Source organism: Pezoporus flaviventris, unplaced genomic scaffold, assembly GCF_033815535.1.
Source record: "Pezoporus flaviventris isolate CSIRO_AGI_PZ_B2104156 unplaced genomic scaffold, CSIRO_AGI_Pfla_v1 ptg000006l, whole genome shotgun sequence".
NCBI lineage: Eukaryota > Metazoa > Chordata > Aves > Psittaciformes > Psittacidae > Pezoporus > Pezoporus flaviventris.
This window is the reverse complement of record NW_026892554.1, coordinates 13996118-14017459: the sequence shown is the minus strand read 5'-3', so window position 1 is coordinate 14017459 and position 21342 is coordinate 13996118. Positions and strand designations below refer to the sequence as shown.

At 39.5% G+C, this 21342-nt stretch overlaps 1 protein-coding gene across 8 annotated transcripts in view; it reads left to right on the top strand.

Annotated features, from left to right (window-relative positions):
* RAB27A (RAB27A, member RAS oncogene family) overlaps positions 1–17838 on the top strand; it is a 34536-nt gene extending 16698 nt beyond the window's left edge. For 5 of the 8 annotated variants that reach the window (XM_061447007.1, XM_061447006.1, XM_061447002.1 and 2 more), the window contains 5 exons: positions 10911–11083; positions 12725–12810; positions 13551–13654; positions 14400–14523; positions 17096–17838. In XM_061447007.1, the coding sequence (XP_061302991.1) occupies positions 10931–11083; positions 12725–12810; positions 13551–13654; positions 14400–14523; positions 17096–17294 (666 nt within the window). In that variant the 5' untranslated portion in view covers positions 10911–10930 and the 3' untranslated portion in view covers positions 17295–17838. Of the gene's footprint in view, positions 1–6154; positions 6429–8496; positions 8532–10910; positions 11084–12724; positions 12811–13550; positions 13655–14399; positions 14524–17095 lie in introns of those variants that run through there. The other 3 variants (XM_061447008.1, XM_061447003.1, XM_061447004.1) reach the window with 3 other exon arrangements.
* Positions 17839–21342: the final 3504 nt, after the last annotated feature.

Here is a 21342-nt window from a genome sequence, read left to right as displayed (position 1 = left end):
CTACAGCATGAAAAGCTGGCAGATTTCAGCCAGGGGTGTTACGCTACAGCCATCTTGGTACCCTCCCTCAATCTGGGAATAACTAAAAAGAATAATATTGGCAAACTGGCATTAGGTTTGTGATTATTTTAGCTTTCCTTGCAGGGCTCATGCATACCCCAATGACAAGAATTAGTGTAAGAAATTCTAGTTTGCTGTGCTGTTTACCTGAGCAGTTGTCACTTATATCAGGATTTAACCATAATTCATGATGTAGTATGGGATTCTGATTAGAGCAGTAAGATAAATAGTGCTGGCAAGTCAGGTTGAAAACCAGCAGGCTTTTTTGAATGGAAGTGTTGTGCAGTTCAGCCTGCTTAATTGGTGCTTCTTTTGAACTATTCCTTCCCTGAGGCTCTAAAAAGGAAGCTGTGCAAGGATATAAATTGAAGCAAACATTTGGCCAAAGCACTGTCTGAATATTTTGGCAGACTGCAGAGCCTCGGCTTGGACAGTGTTAATACATGCTGCAGCTCTGGAGCTGTTCAAGGGGAAGATTCATTGGCTTGTTGAAATTTACAGGCTTATTTTCAATTCTGGTGAGGGAAAAAAATAAAAATAACCCCCCAAAAGACCTGTGGTTTTAGCTTTGCTTTGTTAGAAGAGTTTGAAAGTGGTATTTTTGAACCACAGCACAATCATAGCTTGGGTTGGAAGGGACTTTTAGGTCATTGCCTGTTGAATACTGCCTGGCTCTATTTCAGGCAGAAGTGGTAATCTGTTATGTAATAGACAAGTTAAATTATGCTTAGAGTATTCTCAGCAAGTTATTTCTACCCTTTTCAAAGCAGTTATGGAACATGGAAGCATCACATACACTTATCCTGCCCAGTACTGTTGAAGATCTCTTTCTTGGACTGTATCTGTTACATACTCTGAAATCAAAGGCTCAGTTCCTTTTTGAGACCTCGTAAGAGCAGATTTTTCGTGACTGACCTATCTCAATTTCTTCAAAGTGTCATGCTGCCAGCCTGCAGTGCTCTGACTACACTGCAGTGGTTGCCAGCACGATCGAACGTAGGCCCAGTGAATTCAGCACCTGCAAGGATGCTTCTGTCAAGGTTCTTTTAAAGTTTGGGAGAATTGAATGCTAGCTGTGAGCCTCAGTTTTATCAGTCTGCATACGTCCTTCTATCTCTGTCCATGTGCATCACTTCCCTGCTTAGCACCTCTGGGTTTCACATCCAGTCGCTTTGGATTTGAGATTAAGGAGTAAAAGGAATAGAATAACCTTTTCTAGTTACTGGATAGGGTTTTTCTTAGCTGGTGGTTTCTCTTGCTTTCCCGCAGGTAACTATAAATTTATTTTGCTCTTTTTGCTAGATCCGTTTAAGAAACTATTCTGATGAAATATATCCACAAGTAACTTCTTATTATTCCTAATGTCATGACCAATATTTATAGATAATAGGGATTTCCCAGCTCATTAGAAATGGATATTGATTAGTAGTTCAGTCAATAACTTTGATAACCAGTAAAATTTCTGAGGAGCAGGATGTTTGACTGGTGGCTGGAAGTGTGATCTGACACATCAGTCCTGCTCCAAAAGGCCAGGATGCCTTGTGGTTACCTGTTACTATTCAGCAGGTGTAGACAAACTAACTTCTGATGGACTTAATCTTTGGCTATATGCATGTCATCTAACTAATGAGAAAACCTTTAACTTCCTGAGGAATGAATAGCCAAAACAAAATGTAGGAAATGCTGTATACTATGTCCCTTATGAGTTATTGTTGAACTTGATCAAGTAACTTGCACCAAAAATAAGGACAGGTCACAATATTCTAGAAAAGCAATAATGCTAAAGAATGGTAGCAGCTGGGAAAAAAAAACGACCAAAAAACTAGTGACTTCTGTTGCATCTTCCAGTCAAAAACCAGTTAACAAGGAACAGAGTTAACTTCCTGTAGAAAACAGGAAGCAGGTATTTCCCAATCCAAAGGATGAAAAGGTGCAGTAAATTCTGCATGGAAGTTCTTTCCTGCCTCATCCCTTTGTATGCTTGTCCACATCATGTTAGATAAATGATGCAGTTTTACAGTCCTATTTGTATCATACTTGTGTGGGTTTCGCTTTTATCTAACAGTGACTACGAGGACCTTGAGGTTGTCAGTTGCCTGACCTTCTCTGTAGACTTTTAATTGACCTAATCATGATAATTTATTCTTCCAGACTGTTTCCCTCTAATGCAGCACGTATGTTCCTAAGCTTGGTGGTGTGACCTTTTGGAGACTCTATCTGTGTGTGTCCTACAGAACAAGGTGGGAGGCAGCCGAGAACTTTCCTGCCCTGGAGGAGATTAAAAAAATTAAAGTTTTTAAAGAAGCTGCAGATATTTTCCTCTGGCTGTTTACAGTGAGTGCTTTACCGGGCTTAAACAAAGAACCTGGCCTGACTAATGTGTATCACAGCCTACTGAATCACCCGTATTAGCAGAGCATAAAGTACAATACTTTCTTTATTATGAGTGCATGCACATGCTTTCCCTGAGGTGTCGCTTCACTTACTCTAACTGCAGCTAGGAAATTGATTCCTTTTTCAGTTTTTAGGGTTTTTTACCCTTTCTTCTTCCTTTTACTCTATTCTTTCATGTGTCTGCTTATTCTAGCTGTATTCTGGAGATTTTTATCTTGAGAAAACCAAACCATTCGTTAAAGAAATGCTCAACTCTGATGATCCTCTGTGATTCTTGTCATCTTCTCCTTTATCTTTCAGAGGTTATTTCTGAGAGCAGAAATAGAAGTGTACTCTTTTTCCTTTACCCTTCTGCAGTTGGAAGTGTTGCTGAATGAGTGGGTAGGCAAACCTCTGTGAGTATGACCAGCTGTGGAGGTGAAATTCTGGTGGTCCTGTGTTGGCTTGAAACAGTTGGAAACTGTTAATCTATGTGAGACTGTCATTTATAATTCCTAAACTCTGAGGTGGGTTCCAAAGGGGTCAGAATTGTCACATCAAGGAAGAATGCTGGGCATTGCTCTGAATTTCCTGTTTATAAGTTAGTGAAAGAGCATGGCATGTTAACTTGTAAGGCGTTGTGGCTTAAAGCATTTATTAGAGGAACAGTTGAATGGTTGAGGGAGCAGTAAGTAGTATGGAGCTGTTTAAAAAAAAATTCTTTATTTTTCTCAGTCTCCTCTGGAGTTCATTGACATGGCACAGATGTTTGCTTCAGTGCTACAGCTTGAAAGCAACTTCTGATGCAAGTACAAAGAGGTAACTTGGGAGGCAAAAGCTCTCTCAGGAGGGGGACGGATCCTCTGAGAGTGTTCAACTGTTTACATCAGAGAACATTGTGAATCTTTATTTATCTATGGTATTTTCTTATGATGAAGCATAAAAATGTTGGAAACTGGTGAGGGAATAGAAATGGCCTGGTGCTTTTGCAGAGAAGCTGAAACTGCACGGAGAGCCTTCTGTATGGGCGATGTTGGAGTATCACCCGCAACATTACTGGGTTTATTTTCCATTTTTTTTTCCAGTTCCATGCTGTCTTTCATTCCTTTATGTAACCAGGTCACGCTTTGAAATTCTGCCTCCTTTTCATTGGTTTATTTATGCTGAAATGCAGATGTAGTTGCAAAACTAAATTGTTTTCTTTCCTGGCTTCTCCATTCCCAGTTTCCCATGGCTTTCTGGAAACAAAATCCAGAATCTGCTGTTTCCTTGCCTGGCCCGTTGTGCAAGACTCTTGCCACATCTGCAAACCTGTTGCTTCACTTACCCTTTTTGTGTCCCGTTCTGGGTAGGATGACAATTTTATGCCTGGCATCTTCCATTATAGCTCATTCTCAGAGTGCTTTGTGTGCTTGTCAGTTCTTGCTCTGCCAAAATTCTGCTGTTCTAGCAAAGCTGACAGCTGGTGAAGTGTTCTACAGCACCTTCAGCTGGGACAGAAGTGACATCAGCATTTGGAAGCTAAAGCCTTGCAACCTATTTTGTTTCTGCATTTATTTTGGCAGGCTCCTTTCTGTTTCCTGAGCACCTTTAAAATCACTGAGCTCTTTCCAAGAAAGAGACAATCCTTAGACATCGATCCTACAATTCCTTAGAATTTGTCTGTAGTTGAAACTAAAAAGGTCATAATGGTAAGATGTCAAGTAAAGCAATTGAGAGTAACCAGGTCAGAGCAAGGGAAGTTCTTCCTCTCACTGGTCAGAGGAAGGGATATTTTCCTTCTTATTATTTATGTTCCAGTAAAGTCCCAGAGATTGCAGAAAGTGGCATTTTGGCCAAATTTAAAGCAAGCCAGGTCAGGTATTTTCTAAAAAAAATAAAAAATAGTGCAGCTCAGAATATTTCATTATTTCTTTATTAACACTCTTCTCCCTGTGTAACAGTTACTTGAGTTTATAAAGAATAGTTGTCACAATTTGTTTCTATTGCATACGTGCATATTTGGCAGCTCTTAGCCAAAGGCACTTCTAATGAGTTTAATTCAGTCCTTTGTTTCGACAGAGCTGGCAAGTGTCTGATGGTGACCAGTTCTGCAAGCACTGAGGTGCTACTGAAGCCTTAGAGCAGGGTGAGGCTGTTTGCTACACTTCACCCACGCTAGGCAAGAATGTGGCTATTGCATTGCTGTAGCGTGGAGGGAGTGCTGGTATGACAGGATTAGTGAACTTACACCTTTGAGGTCCATATCGCTTTCCTGATGCTTCTGCTGTAACAGATCAGGAGATGTATTAAACAGCTATTGAAGTTGTTTAAGCCTGTGTAGTGCCCAGGTGAGAAGCTTTTTTAGTATGCGTTTACTTGCACTTTCAGAGCGTACAAATATGTTATTACCTTTACAAATATGTTATTACCATGTACTTGTATTGACACAGTGGCCATCAAGAAACCTGGAGTACCTTCCCTTTCTGCCTGTTTGGGGTTTGGACTCCTCTTTCCCCAGTGGCCATGTCAACACTTCAGTCATAAGCATGCAGCCTCAACTGCTTTTTAAGAGTAAAGCCCTATTTAGGGAAACCTTCATTTGCAAAGCATTTTTTGAACCCTAAGTAGCACTGACTTTTTCATGGTATATTTACAAATACGGCTCAATTATGTATGAATACAGTGGAACCTTCTTAAGCTGACTCCCAGCTTTTTCACCTACTGCGTGCTCCTCTTGCTATGTTAGATGCCAAAGGATGTAGCCCCTTCAGCATGTCCCTCTGTCCACTGAGGACTGGATCTCTGTTGCAGGGGGAATATGCAGACTTCACTGTGGTTTGGCTTCTATGCATAGGATACAGCCTGGCTGACTGTCCCACTGTGCCACTGGGGTCTGGTTTTCCTGAGCAAAAAAGGCAAGGCCAAGACAGTTTGTAAGATCTGTCTGAAAGCTGATACTTGCAGAAGGTGGACACTATTAAAAGTTAACTATAAACCTTGAGTGTCTGCTGTCCATCCCCAAAAGGACAACGTGATGAAATACTTTGGTATCTTAAAATATGAATTATTGGTCTAATATCTGTGTTTTGGCAAATTGGAATTAGGATGTCTCTTTAGAGTTGTGTGGTGTCTCCTGCCTTGTTAGTCACTGGCTTTATGGCTGGCTACACAGCAGACTGAGAGCTGGGGTGATGTGAGTCATTTCACTTTGTATGAGGGGGAAAAGTGGGCTGAGTCATACAAATGTTTTTATTTGAGTAGTTTCATACAGAATAGTGGCTTTTTTGCTCTTGGGAGGGTTGGCTGGGTGGTGTAGTATGGGGAGGACAACTCCACCCCCCAAAAGCTTCCTCTGTTAAGCATGTATTGCTTCTGTGTGAAATGGGGTGGTGTTGCAAGTGTGATCTGAAGTTCTGTCAGCCATAATACCTTATGTTCAAGTCTTTGCCAAAGACTAATATTTCCCTTCTTTAGAAGTCTATGGTAAACATAGCTTTCACCATGGTACCCACTGAGCAGCACTGTGTCCTTTAGCCTGTACAAGAGAAAGAAACCAGCAGTTTGCATTAGACACTAGTGTATCCTCCTCACACCTGAGGGAGAAGGATGTAAAGCTGTGAACAGAACTGATCCATATATTCCATCATTAATACGTCTTTATATGAAACCACTTGTTAGGAACAATGTAATTTTACTAAGGCATGTGGGTGATTGAGTAGATCTGCTTTTAGGTATGTCATGCACAAATCTCTTCTGAAATGCTGTTTGCCTCTAGGAATAAATGGGACATGTGAACTGTGTAATTGCTTCCCAGCCATGCTGTCAGGCAGCGCCCTCCTTAGACATGGAGATGTGAGGCACACCTCTCTATCTCTGAGCACCCATCAACACGAATGCAAACAGGTGACACGTAGGCCTCTTGGCTGTGTGCTAAAGAGGTGGTGCTAGAAAAATACTCCTACTGGAAGTGCTCTCTCCACTGTGCCCTAACTACTCCTTTAGCAGAGTTTGGGGTAAGTGGTGTGCTTTGCTTTAAATTGATGTGCTTGAGGACTGTCTGATTAGGAGCATGTTCAGTTTTACAGGATTTTTCCCTGTACGTGTGTACACATTTTCATTTGCAGCTCAGTGCTTGTTGAGTCTTTTGGTTTGTTTTGATTTCTTTTTTTTGGCTTGTGTTTTCATTTACTCAACTCTTTGTGCCTGCTTCCTTTTTCCTTCTCCCCTTCATCAGCTCTGCAGCAGCACAGGAGTTGCATGTTTTGTGCAAGGCCAGTTCAGAAAGCATATTCCCTGTGCCCATGCTGCACAGGGGAAATCCTGCATGCCAAGTCAATTTCCTTGATTTATACAGCAGCAATACTGCCATAGTCTTAAATGCTTCATCACACAATAGGGATGTGATAGTAGTGTCCTGGAGGCAAAAATATGAACCTTCTAATGGTGATGCGTGTTAATGTGAAAGTATCTTGGACTAGGAAATCCAGTGAACAAGAGGACTGCTTGCTTTGCAGAGCATTCCTTCTTGGCAAGGCACAGTCTGGCTGTGTGTGTATGTGGAGCCTCCAGAGAGGCAGGTGTACAGGCACAGCTTAAGTGATGGCTGTGGGCATCCTGTCAGCAGTGGAAAAGACCAGAGGAATTTTCCCAGCGCTTGCTCATGACCCCTGTTTATCTGCATGCTACGCAAGTGCAAAGCCAGAGCTGAATGTGATTTAAGGAGGGGTCTACAAAAGGCAAAACCCTGTGGAGGGCTTGATGTGGAGCCTAAAACTGTGTCCATCAGTTGCTCCTAGAAGCAAGATTTGGGGAGGATCATTCTAAAATTAATTCACATTTTTTCTTTTGGTGACCTCATGAAGTTTAATTGTATCATAAATGTCCTCTGATTCTTTTCTACCTCCCACTTCCCTGATACATGAATTATAGAAATATGGAAGGAAAGACTGGAAGGTGTGAAGCTATGAAGTAATGGGACCATGACTTAAAAACTCTACAACAATTTTTGCTATGTTTTCACTTTGTTGTGAATATTTTCTTATTTGCTATGTGGAGCTGGATGTATCTGGGCACTTAAAACTGCAGGTCTCGGAAGTAGAGGGTGGAGATCACTTTCTAAATATTTGTACAAGGAGGAGGACAAGGCTTGAAACTGCTCTGAAAACAGCTCTTTGCATGTCTCCAAGGATAGGTTAAATGCACAGGGTTTCATAAGAACCACTCCCTGGAGATACCTGAATAATAGATTGACCCTGTGGGGTGCAGTGAAAAGTGTGTGCATTTCCAAAGCCAGAGAAGAAAATTTCCTTCTCGAGCAAATCCTTTAGAAGACGTTTCCTGTGAAGGGCTCCTAGTCCTCCATCAGTCATTTGCAAGTTATATTTGTTACCAGCCATAGGGAGAACTGAGGTTCAGGTGGTCCGAATGATGTGGTGTGTTTGTGCAAACTGATAACTCTACAAATCAGACATGACAGTAGGAATGCCTTTAGGCTTTGCTTCCCCAAGGTGCGACCTTTCTGTTTAAACTGGAGCTTTCACCCAGCTCTGGCCAGTGGAAGGGTGCAGCTGAACTGTAACAGTTTCTTACAGCTCCAAGTAAGCTGTAGCACCCTTTCTTCCTCTGTAAGGCCTTTGCACAGGGTGCATGATAAATTAGTTTTATTACAACATAGATAAGCGGTGATTAGGCAGCACTGTAATTGGTTTCTGTTATTATAAAAGTAAGTTCTATATATCAAAAGTATGTTCTATATACCTATAGCTAGCTAACAAAGTACCACTAAGACAAGACAAATACTTTTGTATAGGTGGGATGACACAGTAAAAGAAGCAAAGGTAGCTTGTGTTTGTATGATATACTCGCCCTAAGATTTCCATTAGAACCTTTTTAAGCAACAATTAATTAGGGGTATTGAAACTGAAAGAACATGTACTTGAGTGGGAGCTTACACAGCCTCTTACTCTTGGAGAACATGATAGAAAAAAAACCACCATACACGAGATGGAAGTCTAAATCAAATCCAGTCTTTAGTCAAATCCTCCTTGTTTGCTATTTAAAATACTTTTTCCTTTCTACTAGTGCATTTCAATGAAAAGACTTTGTAGAGCTACAAGGTAGACAGTCAGATTATACCTGGGTTTTTTCCTTCCCCAACAGGGGGTTTGATTTAAAAAACAAAACAAAACCCCCAAAAAACCTTTTGCTGGTATGTGTGAGTGTGTCTAATGGATCAGGGCTTTTAGTTTGTTCTAAAAATACTCTTATGTCAGCATGTGGCTGCCTTTTCAACTTGCTTACTTGAATATTCTGCTCTTTCAGACCTTCTGGTTGATGCAAGCATGCGGTTGTGGTGTATTTATATGAAACACTCACTGATAATTACTACTGCAGGCTTTTTTGTTTCAATCTTTTATTCTATTCATAGAATCATAGAATGGTTTGGGTTGGAAAGGACCTTAAGATCATCTAGTTCCAACCCCCCTTGCCATGGGCAGAGACACGTCACCCCAGACCATGTCACCCAAAGCCTCTGTCCAACCTGACCTTCAAGGCTGCCAGGGATGGGGCATTTACCAGTCCTTTGGGCAACCTGTTCCAGTGCTTCACCACCCTCACAGTAAAGAACTTCTTCCTGATAGCTAACCTGAACTTCCCCTGTTTAAGTTTGAACCCATTACCCCTTGTCCTATCACTACAGTCCCTGACGAAGACTGCCTCTCCAGTATCCTTGTAGGCCCCCTTTCGACATTGGAAGGCTGCTATGAGGTCTCTGCAGCTTTTCTCCAGGCTGAACAGCCCCAATTTTCTTTGCCTGTCTTCATATGGGAGGTGCTCCAGCCCCGATCATAGTTGCGGCCCGCCTCTGGATTTACTGCAGCAGGTCCCTGTCCTTCTAACGAAGTGAAGACACACTTTTATGTTGAGGACACCATTACTGAAAACTTGGTATTAAAACATACCAGTGGAAAAAAGTAAATTAGCAATCTGTGGTAAGGTGGTGTGAACTCTGTCACCTAAAACTCCTTTCCTGCAAGGTTTTACTGTCATGGAAGTCATAATGCAAAATGTGGGAAAGGGAGACTCAAAACTGGAAATTGCAAAAAAGCATCAGATGCTTTCCACTGACTTCAGTTGGAGGTATCTGGGCATAAATCTGACCACTGTGTGCAGTTGGTTGTGGTAAATCTAGTCATGGCTAAATCAACTAAGCACAGTTATGTCGTGTAACCAGGAGCATTACTAACATAAAGTTGAAGCTTTGAAGATAGTTATGGTTTTTAGCTTAGTGGTGGTGATTGCCACCCACACACTTGAGCTACTGAGTTTGTTCCAAACCTCAAGCTGTGAGTTTGTATTTAAGAAATTTATTGGTGTTTTTGCCATTGATGCAGACTACCGCAATGTTTGATTTGAATAAAGTCAAAGCTATTTCCAGCTACAAATAGTTCCAGTAATACTTACAAACAGTTAAACCACCATATTTTACTTTTTTAAATTCTTTTTTTTTTTCATCATCTATCGTATCTTTTATATCTGTTTCCCTCCTTGATAAGAGAATGCCAATTTTATGTTGCTTCTAAAATGGTTGTTTTAGGGTTATCTTTTCATGTTCATGTCTTTGAACACAACATAAGGCAGCTGTCTGCTGTTTATTTTGGGTAGCTACTCAACAGGAAAGTACTAGTGCACTTACATCATTCTTTCTAGCATATGGGATATTTGCCAGTGATTTTTGTTACACATTCTAGCTGTTATTGCTCTTCAATCAGGCTGTATTTAATATGGTTATTTTTCAAAGGCACAAAAAGAATAGAGAGAAAATGTGTGTAGGCCACAGGAAAACGTGTGTGTTGTTTTATGACGATTGATGATGAAGACTTAGCTTAAATGATTAGCTAGCATAATGATTAAAACTTTACAGGAGCAATTTCCACAGTTTTAAAACAACATAAATACCCCACAAAACCAACAACAAAACCAAAATCTAGCAGGGTTAATTTCCCTCTTTGTATGAAAAAATGAAAATCATTTTCAAGACTGAAAAGTAACTATTAATAGAAAATCATTGTCATTTTTATTTAATAATGTCACAGTGAAAGTGAGATCAGAGTTGCACTGCTGTTATGTTTAAGTAGCTTTTGTCAGCTTCCACACAGATTAAAGGCAGTTCTGCAGTTTGTGTTCTAGATGGCTTGAGTACTTTGACCTTGATTTTTCAGTCTTTCTGAAGAAGTTAAAATGTGTGTTGCTTTCTCTTTCTAGTAAGAGGAATATAATAAAATTAACTGTGCACTTTTTCAGCCACAGCTGAATTTGATATTGATAATGGGCATAACTGGGAGTTTAAGGTGAAATCAGTGTAAAAGAGTACAGAACTGAATTCACTGCTGGATGCTTGGTACCTCAAGTAGTGATTTGTATTTTAAACATTTGCCGAAATAAGCCTCGGCAGAGTTATTGACTGACTAATCCTTTTTGGTTTGCTTTTTAAGGTGTATCCTGAATTCTCACTATGTCTGATGGGGACTATGATTACCTCATAAAATTCCTAGCACTCGGTGATTCTGGAGTAGGAAAGACCAGCCTTCTTTACCAATATACAGATGGCAAGTTCAATTCCAAATTTATCACAACGGTGGGCATTGACTTTCGGGAAAAGAGAGTGGTGAGTTTTCACAAATGCTGTGCTGCTTTCAAGTAGTATTTGGTCTGGTGATGGGTAGAATCTGTTTGTTTTTAAATCTAACCTGCCAATCCTTACATGTAGTCATGCAGTCAGTAGTTACTGTGGACTTAATCTTGTGACAAGGAAATGATTTCATTTTACCTGGTTATTTTTGTTACCATGTGTTGTCCCTCCCATTTCCCCCAAAGTTGAAATAAGAAGAGCTGATGCTAAGCAGCAATTTCTTAGTGCTCAGCAAGTGTCAGTGAGTGTACCTACTCTCTGAGTTGTGCTTATAGTACCTGGAGTAGCACTTTTATTGTTGACCTCTATGAGGAAGGATTGAACTGTAGTAAAAGTGGTTTTGCTGCTTGTGAACTCGAATAGCTAGTGAACAAACACTGCAGTGTTGCTTTTTAAAACAGTTTTAAAACATGAATGAAATGGCATATCACGATACATGGAGCTGAACCGGGTTTCTAAGCAGCTACCAGAGAAGAATTGTGAAAAATCAGGTAGTAGGTAGTTTTTTTCTTTTAAAACTTCAGAATTTTTCAAACTAGGGAAGTGTACTTTTGATTATAAATTGAGCACTGCATTAAGATAACTAACTGGCTGTGAGTCCTTACTGCACTGAGAAATTGATTCAGCATAAGTGGTTTTCATTTGTATGTGGAAGTATTAAATGCCTTTCAGTGTAGTCTGATGATTTACTAAGTGTCCAGAAACCTGTAAAGAGCATTGTGCAGGCTGGCTTTTGATGGATGACATGCACCACAGTAGTGCAAGCAGTAACCATCTCAGTGAAATGCAAAACTAATCTCTTGAAGAAGTTAGTGCTCCTTTTGTGGGATACTGAACATGGTGTGTTTACTTGATCAGCGTATTTGATAACTCAGGCTAAGACTTAGGTTTCACAACCTGAATCATATAATCCACAAATTCAGCAAGTTTATATGTCTCTAAAGATAAGATAACAAGAGTTACAAACATGGGTACAACAGCAGTTGAAAGTAAAGAAGACCTAACAATGAGGTGTTCTAAACAAGAAATTACTCAGTTCTTATCTGATCCTTCCAAAGCTAACAGATGCCCTTATTTATATTTTCATGCTGAGTAAACACTTCAGCTTTTATTATTATTATCCATTTTCTGCTTTTTAAGCTATGATATGATAAGATCTACCCTCAGCTCTTTCTCAGCAATTTTTTGGCAGCTAAGATAAGATGTCATTGTCAGTAAATTCTGTTTGCTAATGAAGTTCTGTAGTGGTACAAGTATATTGCCTGGTTGCAGGATCCCATTGTTGCTTTCTTATATTTTAATTTCAACACAAGATGGAAGTAAAGCAATTTGATACAAGATAACAGTTAAATAGAAAACAAAAATAGTAAAATTAAGCTTGTGTAATGAAACTGCCAATTTCACTTTTACCCTTATTTTTAAATATTCAGTTTGATGCAGAATAAAGTGCATCCCATATTACTTTTGTCTTATAAAGCAGATGGATTGAGTTGCACTTGGGATCTTTGCATTGACAGTGCTAGTTTTGCTGCATTTAGCGACTTAAAATGTCAGTTATTTTGTGTTCTATAGGGGTTGGACCTCTAACATTCAGTCTTGCAAATTTACCTTTTACAGGTATATAGACCCAACGGGCCAGATGGCATTGGTGGCAGAGGACAGAGGATACATCTTCAGCTCTGGGATACTGCAGGGCAGGAAAGGTATGTTCCATCCCACATCTAGCAAGTAAGGCACGGGTCATCAAGCTAGTTGTGAATGGGACAGAGTGCATGAATTCTCTTTATTGATTGTTACATTTTAATTGTATGACTTGGGATGGGGAAGTGTGCTTACTTTCATTTTAACAGCAATAGAAAGTTTCCTATGAATACCCATTAAATTACAATTGTAATTTCCAACTGCAGAACATTAAAACTGTAATTGTTGCTTTTTGGCTTTTGGAAACTTTCAGTTTATTTTTTCATAATCAATACATAGAGATGCTTTTAAAGCTTTTTTTTCTATCAGTTTTCCTTAAATTTATGCAAGTATGTTGAGGTCTTGGGAAAGTCAGACAGATGAAATGGCCTCAAAAGATTCTTTTCTATTTGTCTATCAAAAGACTAGCAGTGTAGTGGTTGGTAGTCTTAAAATCAAGAACTGATGTGATTAGGGACCAAATTCCTGAATCTTGATCAAGTCATGCTTTATAGTAGAAGACTTTGTCTAAAGTCATTCTCATGTGAGAGCGAAGTGTCTCCTTGACTTCCTCAGGCCTTGATTAGACCATAGTAATGTTAGAAGTTCTTGTTATGCCGTCCCTACATCAGCAGAACAATTATGATTAATATTTCATTCCAGTTAACTCAGTCTTAAATTACCTCAGTTTTATGCCTCTATGCTATTATATTTTCAAAGTAAGTTGTCAGATGAACCAACGAATTTACTTTCACTGGTCTAGGTTTCGTAGCCTGACAACGGCTTTCTTCAGAGATGCCATGGGGTTTCTTCTGCTCTTTGATCTGACAAATGAGCAAAGCTTTCTGAATGTCAGGAACTGGATAAGTATGGCATTTCTTTTTTCTTTCTTTCTTAGCATGGGTGGGGAGAGGGTTGTGTTTTTATAAATACAGAGTCTCACTGAGAAATAGAGCTGGAAATACTGTTTCTTATAGCTTTCTCAGTAGAAGAAAGAAAATGTTGCATTCATAATTATAGTAGCTGCTAGCAGTGGCTTCTAGTGCTTACCTGAAATTCAGCCTTGCCAGCTGAACTTGAATCTTAACCTAGATGAAAGCAAGCTGAGAGAAAATCATATCCCTGGCTCTGATGATATTCAGTAATTTTAGTGTGTGGAAAGCCTATGCAAAACTCTGTTTTGACTCAACTTAAGCTTTGTCAGCTAAACTTAATGGAAGGCGAATGTTACTAGGCTGGTGCACCTAGACAGAGGAGTTCCCAGACTCCATCATCCTTCAGGAGAGGGAAGTATATCCTTTCCTGGCAGCTCACTGAAGATGCTTGGTGAGCATAACTCCTAAAGTTACAAATACACAGCTTCATGCTAGCTTTGTCAGGCTTCTGCTCCTCCGACTTTTTCACTGGGTATGTGATAGTGGATGGCCGCCTGTTTTCTGGCTCCTCAGAGCAATAGCAGAAGTCCTGTGAGGTACCAGAGAACACACTGTTTTCTGTCTTTCAAAGAGTCATTTTCCTGAAGGACTTTGTGTTCCCTGAAATATGGTAGTGTTCTTAGTGAGCTTCGTGTGTGATTGCAAATTGTGACCCCTATTCATGTTGTTGCTGTTAGGTCAGCTACAAATGCATGCATATTGTGAAAACCCTGACATTGTATTATGTGGAAACAAGAGTGATCTGGAAGACCAAAGAGTGGTGAAAGAAGAAGAAGCGAAGGAACTTGCAGGAAAATATGGGTAACTGACTTCCTTCCAGTTATTGCTGCGTTTAAAGCAGAATGAACCTTTTTAAATGCCTTTTCTGTATACTCAAACGTTATTGTGAGAATAGGCATTTTAGAGTGCTTAACTGGCCAGTACGGTAGCTTTTTTTCTGTCAAGAGATTAATGTTTTCTGCACTGCCTAAAAGTTCATACTTAGTGTTGCAGCAGTCTTGCACTGGAGATGGGTTAATCTCCTTGTCAGTGAAAAAAGTGAATTTTCACAAACATTCTGGAAAAGAGATATATCATTTAGCTGGAGATGCAGTTGAAAGAAGGGGGGGGGTGTGTGTCTAATTGTTTGATCTTGCATGTGCTGAGGCTTTCTGTGAGGCACAGAAAACCCTTGTCTCTTACAAAGTGAAATCCAAAAGAGTATTTGGTGATGTGATCAGTGTCGTATCAGATTGTAGGGAAAGCAAAAATAATACCAAGCAATGATTGACGAGGTGAGTTTTTTTACAGAAGTTCATTCTAAGGCAGCCATTGTCTGGCATGGCCATGGAGTGTCTTTGAGAGCCTTGGGGCACATTCACCAGTGTTTGGATGGCTCCCACAGAAGAGCAGTTCTGGTCTAGACCACTGTTTCCTCTGCCCAATCAATCTTCCCTCAACTGTTCAAGCAATTTTGTTAGGACTGTACCTTAGGTACATGCCTGGTGACTTATCTTCAGAGGGGTCAGTCATGGTTTCTTACAGGCCATCTGCATTCTCACAGACTCCCTGACTGAAAACCAAGTCAGACAGCAGGAAGACAGGGTAACCTTGCCCTTCCCCATGTCCTTAAAGGGACTACTTGAAATCTTTGTTCCTATCGAATACTAATTAATCCCATAGTACTTTTATACGCACTTAACTCTTCCATGGGATTTTTCTCTGGATTATGTTTGCATTTCAGTGTGGATCAGAAGTGCACTTTTGAAGCAAGTCTTCTGATGCATTTACTGTGATTTAATTCACACAGTGGAGCAGGTTTCTAGCATGTGAACTGGATTCCTTCTCAAGTGAAAACTAAACTAGACAATGTGCTCCGACTTGTAATCTGCATCCTGTCTGGAGGAGTAGATCAGAGCTGATCCAAAGTAAAGCCCGCAAAACATGCATTGTGTGAATACTAGTCCTCAGTGCTAACTGGCTTGCTCTTCAGGTCTAGTCCTGTTGTGCCATGCTATTTCTTATTACATAGCCACAAATTAGTTTTCCTTGACCTTGAAAACTCATGGGAGGCAGATCAGAAGCAATCTATTAGAGACAAATAGGTTTAGTGCAATATTACACTCTTTTCTTTTTCCTTCCCCTGTGAAAATGTTTGTTTGATGTCGATGTCACACAAACAGCAGCAAGTGTATATGGTACTTCAAGCAGCTGCTTGTGAAAGAGCAAAAACTTTTAAACAGTAGCAGATTGCATGTGGCCATTTCTTAAAGATTTGAAAGAGATCATTGTGTGTGACTTTGAAATAATTTCTGAAATGCTTCTCTTTGTGACTGAAAATGCCAACTTAATTTAGGAATAAAATCAGAGGTACAGATCATGTCCAATCTGTAGACAGTTACAAAGTTCTCTGCCCTGTAAAGGTAAGAAGGGATAGTTGCTAAGAGTCATTTATTCCTGAGGGGAAGCAAGGTAAATCCTGTTGCAGCAAAACCAGTTTTCTGGTAACTAAAGTGGGAGATAGTGATTACCCTCTTTCTGTGGAAAAGTCTTGTACTGGTAAGTGATGTATTCTGAAAATGGCTGCAGGAGGCCTTCACCCTGCAACAGTAAGATAATATTTTCACCATTCATCGAATCTTGCAAGTTAAGTAAGAAATAGTTAAAACTGAAGTGATTGTATTGGTCCCTTGGGGAGGAACACTAATGCAGCCGCTCTAGCACCACCATGTGGTGCTAGCCTCTGCACCCTCTGAGCGCAGAGGGTCAAAGCCATTGAAATTCCCTGTTCCACAATCATGAAAAGTAGCAATGTATTTTCAGTTCTTTGATTAACAAAGAAATAAGTGGTATGAGCACTGAGTTTTGTTGTTTTTTTTTTTTTTAAGGTAAGAGAGTTTATAGTTAAGGTGTCAACAGAAGAAACAGTCACCTTTTGTAGTAAGAATATTGCATTAGGAGCCTTTACTGCCTTGCCTGCAGGGGAATGTGCATTACAGCGTTACTCTCTTGCAATGACTCCCTACCTGATGTAGGTAGAAGTTGGTAAGGAGAACGCTTATGCACACAAGGTCACATAAAGTAATTGTATCTCTTGTGGGGAACAGGGCTGAAAAAAGCAGACATCAGGAGCATAACTTTGGGAACTCATACTGACCAATGCCTCTCTAGATTGTGGACTCCAGGATGTAAATTAAAGCTTTTCCTTCTGTCTTACCTACAGAGTTGATCATTTCATTAACTTATTTTGGGTTGCAGACCACTGATCATTTTATGTGTTTCTGCTATGCAATGACAGTGTTTATGTGATTTCTTGGTATATGGCAGTAATCATGTATTTTCTCCTATGAATACAAATTGTATGATGCAAGTTTGTGGTTTTTTTCTTCTGCAGAATACCGTATTTTGAAACCAGTGCAGCTAACGGGAATAATGTAAGCAAAGCTATTGAAACTCTGCTTGACCTCATTATGAAGCGCATGGAACGGTGTGTGGATAAATCCTGGATCCCAGAAGGGGTGGTACGCTCCAATGGGCACAGCTCTACAGAACAACTGAATGAGGAGCAAGAAAAAGGCAAATGTGGCTGTTAACTCAGTTACAATTAAGTTTATATCAAGTATAGTACAGTTGCAGCTTAACTGTTTAACTTATGGACAAATCACACTGTAGTTATTTAATGAGCTATGTTAGTCCTTGATATTAGTATTTGGTTTTTTCCTCTCAACATTCATCTTTGCTTGCAGTTTATTAGTGATGGGACAGAGGTTTAATTAGGTGTAGCACTGGATATTCCTCTAATTCTGTACTGTGGAAAGGGAGAGGAATTTTCATTGCCACTTGCAGAAACATCTTTCTGTATTGGCAATGAGAAAGGGTAGGCTTCTGAACTGAAGGATTTTCAGTTGCCCTTTGAAGCCTTCATGAACTACACAGAGGAGGCATTTAAATTAGGTACCGTGACAGCTCTTAGTCTCTAACAGAAAGCTTACCAACATGGTTCATGGTTTTGAACAGAAACATTTAGTCATTTCATCAGTCAGTAACAATCTGAAAGAGCAAATCCTGTGTTTTCCATAAAATCCTGCAAATAGCTTTTCCTTGCTCTCTCAAACCACCAGTTTTCAGTGATGAAAACCAAAGGAAAGCTATTCTATATTGAATAAAAATTACAGAGAAGCACAGAGGTGCATGTGTAGAGCACTTTGGGTATGTCATGAAATTGAACATGTAAACTACAACTGTACTATATAAAATATACCCAGCACAGATTATGAGGCCTCGTGACATCATTTGAATTTCTAGAACATGCATATCCATATGTTTATATATAAAAGGTATAATGCTACAGCTGTTGTTACTTTTCTTTTGTTACCACTTATGTTTTAACGGGAATGTAGGGCAACTTAGATGTCAGCAAAGTTTCATCAGAGCTAGTGCGTTGCACTGAATTTGTTTTACCAAACACAGATTTAGGAAGTTTCTTCAAATTTCAATTGAAAAATTATGATTGTCTGCTGGTGAGCTGCAGCTGCGACACCAGTTCTGTCTAGATCAGTATTTCTATAAATTTATTATGCCCATTTTATTCTGCCAACCTTTGTGTCCTGTACTTCATGTTTATCATATATTCATTTATGGTTTGTTCATTTCCTTTAGGTTGTATTTAAAAAAGAACAGACAGAATTTTCTCCCCCCTTTCCCCCACCTCGCCACCCCCAAATCACATAAATGTCAGTTTTGGTTTCAGTGGATCATGTTACTCTTTGATCATTTTAATTGTTCATATAACTAAGGAACAGTCAGTATTTTTTGGGTCTTTTTTCCAGACAGATTTATAAGATGTGCCTACCAAACTGTTTTCTACCCTGGCAGAGGTTGTATAACTGTAAGGTATTGCCAATTAAAGTAACATATGCCAAATTGAGTCTTGTTACAGACTTTCCTCAGCAGCCAGTTTACAGAACTCCGAAGCTATTACGTCTTCAGAAATCATGTTTTTATTTATTTAAATATTCTGACTATTGCAGTTTCAGGCTGGCATTGATACCAGTTGTGAACATGAATTGCAGCACAAGTTTTCTGAAGGACCAAAAATGTTTCTAGAATAGGAGTTAATAAAATATACTTTTTTTTTTTTTTTAATGTAGCCTCTGGTTATATTAGTAATACAAGAATTAGTGTTAAATCTTGGTTCTTAAAATATTTTACATTGCATTGTTCTTTAACAAACACAGTGTGTAAATACTAGATTTTATCACAGCCTACACAGAATATTTTATAAGTGCAATATAATTTGACTGCTCTGGGGCTAGGACAGAGATTAAACCAATTTATACTGAATAAATATAGGTGTGGGGTTGGTCTGGGTTTTTTTATACTGCACAATACCAAGATTCTAAAATGCTTGTGGACTGGAGTTACTGTAGTTTAATTCGGAGTGCCTTGTGAAGTTACCATCATGTTTCTTACCAGTAGAGTATCCGGCTCTGCGTAGGACACAACATATTTCAGTGTACTTCTGTGTCTGAATTTCTTCTAATGTAACTCTTTGCTTTTCAGAGGGTTGCAGTGGAACTTTGTCATGTATTAACTTTAATAGGAGTTTTTGTGCTTATAGCTCCATCCAGTTCCTGAAAACATTAAGGATTATTACAACCAACTACTGAGCTAAGTGACTACTGAAATGTTGTAAAAATATTTTCTTTTGAATACTTAGATTGGATATTAAATACAAAAGCTGTAATATTTTTGTCATGGATATTATATGTAACTATTTACTATATAAAAAGAGTCTACATAAAATTGCTTCGATGTCAGCCTTTGAAATGTGCCATAAGATTTATCTGTTTGAATTATTTTGTGTTAAAACTTTTGTTCCCTTTTTAACTCTCATGAGAGATCCTGGTAGATGTTCCTTAACAGTGAGTTATGCTACTGTTGCTGGTCTAGTCCTGGTTTTACAAAACAAACAAATAAGAATTCTCATGTGATGAGAAACTGTTATTTCTAGAAAAGCTGTCTCTATTCAGTATCAGACCAAAACATGGATCTGTAATGGAACAAAGTTTTGGAAATTATTATGATGCATTGTCCCAGGTTTTCTTCCCAATATAAAATAGTTAAACATTCTTGACCTGAATCTTGTCGGCATTTGTTGAATTGAATTGTAACATTTCCTGTTGTCTCAATTCAGTATCAGTCTGTGTCTTTCTTCATTGTCCCTATGTGTTGTGGGTTTTTCAGTTCTCTTCTGTGGCCTTGGTACTTCTTGATGCACTGACCAAACCAGTCAGATGGGGCCCTGATGCATCCTGGGTGGTGCCAGAAGGAGCTCAGACCCATAGAAGAAAATAAAGGCAACACTTCTGTATTCATAAAACATTCAAAAAGCTGCTAATGTGAGCATGTAGCATGTTCAGAGCAAAGGGAATCACACGGTACATCTTGTAAAATCTGTAGCTTCCACAAAGGTAAGGAGCCTGAGTTTTCACAATCAAGAGCAGCATGTATTACTAAGTAGGTTATGATATGCTGGAGGACACAGCTGCTATTCAGAGGTTCCTTGACAGGTGAGAGAAATGAGCTGAACCAAACCTCATTAATTTTAACAAGGGCAGGTATGACTGGGTATTCCAGTAATTGTAAGACCACATCTGGCATTCTGTTTTGGACACCCCAATGTACTCACACCGGTGCGAGTGCAGTGGATGCCTGTGGGATCAGAGAATTGGAGAACAAGGGATAAGAGGAGAGGGAACTGGGTTTGCTTAGCTTTAGAAGAGGAAACTAAGGGAGACCTTTCCTCTGTCTTGAACTATCCAATGGGAGGGTATACAGAAGTTGGAGCCAGACCCATCTCAGAGGGCATAGAATAGGGATAGGAGAGAGGCAGCAGAGAAAAGTTCTTGTTAGGAAAAGAATGTAACTATACAAGTAGTTAGAATCTGGAGCAGAAGCTAAGGAAAGTTATGGAATCTGCATCCTTGAAGACACCAAAATCTCAACTGGATGTGGCCCTGAGCCACCTGATGTTAATTTGCCCTGCTTTGAGCAGGATTTTGGTCTAGATGACCTGAGAAGTGTCTTTCAACTGACATGATTGTATGCTTTGTCCTACAAGTGCACATGCCTGACAGTTGTCAGTTCTTATATACGGTTGTACACAACAGTTTATATGAATGTTTACTTACATTAAGAAACTTGGACAAGTACCTAAATATTTGCAGACCAGACCTTTGCTATGAGTTTAACATATGAAGCTGAGATGTTTGGTGAAACAATTCTTGCTGTGGTAATCTGTGTCAGAAATTAAACAAGCTCAGTTTGCTGCAGAATCTCTTACAGTGAAGCTGTTTGTCAGCTGGATACCTAATTCTGTCTGTGAGTAACTTAATTGAGTAGAAGTACTTGTTCATTTTTTATAATTAAACTGGATTCTGGCTCCAGCAACCTTCAGTATAAATTGCTTTTAGATCAGGAATAAGCACTTGCAATCCACAGCACAATGGTTTGTACTTGAAGAGGAGGTTAGCGCCTTGGTGTGAAGAAAGGTGTTGAGGGGAGTCTAGTTACAAATGCTTGTAGTATCACTGTGCTCTCACATCCCATCTGTCTGCTGGAGGCGTTGGTGACAGTCTG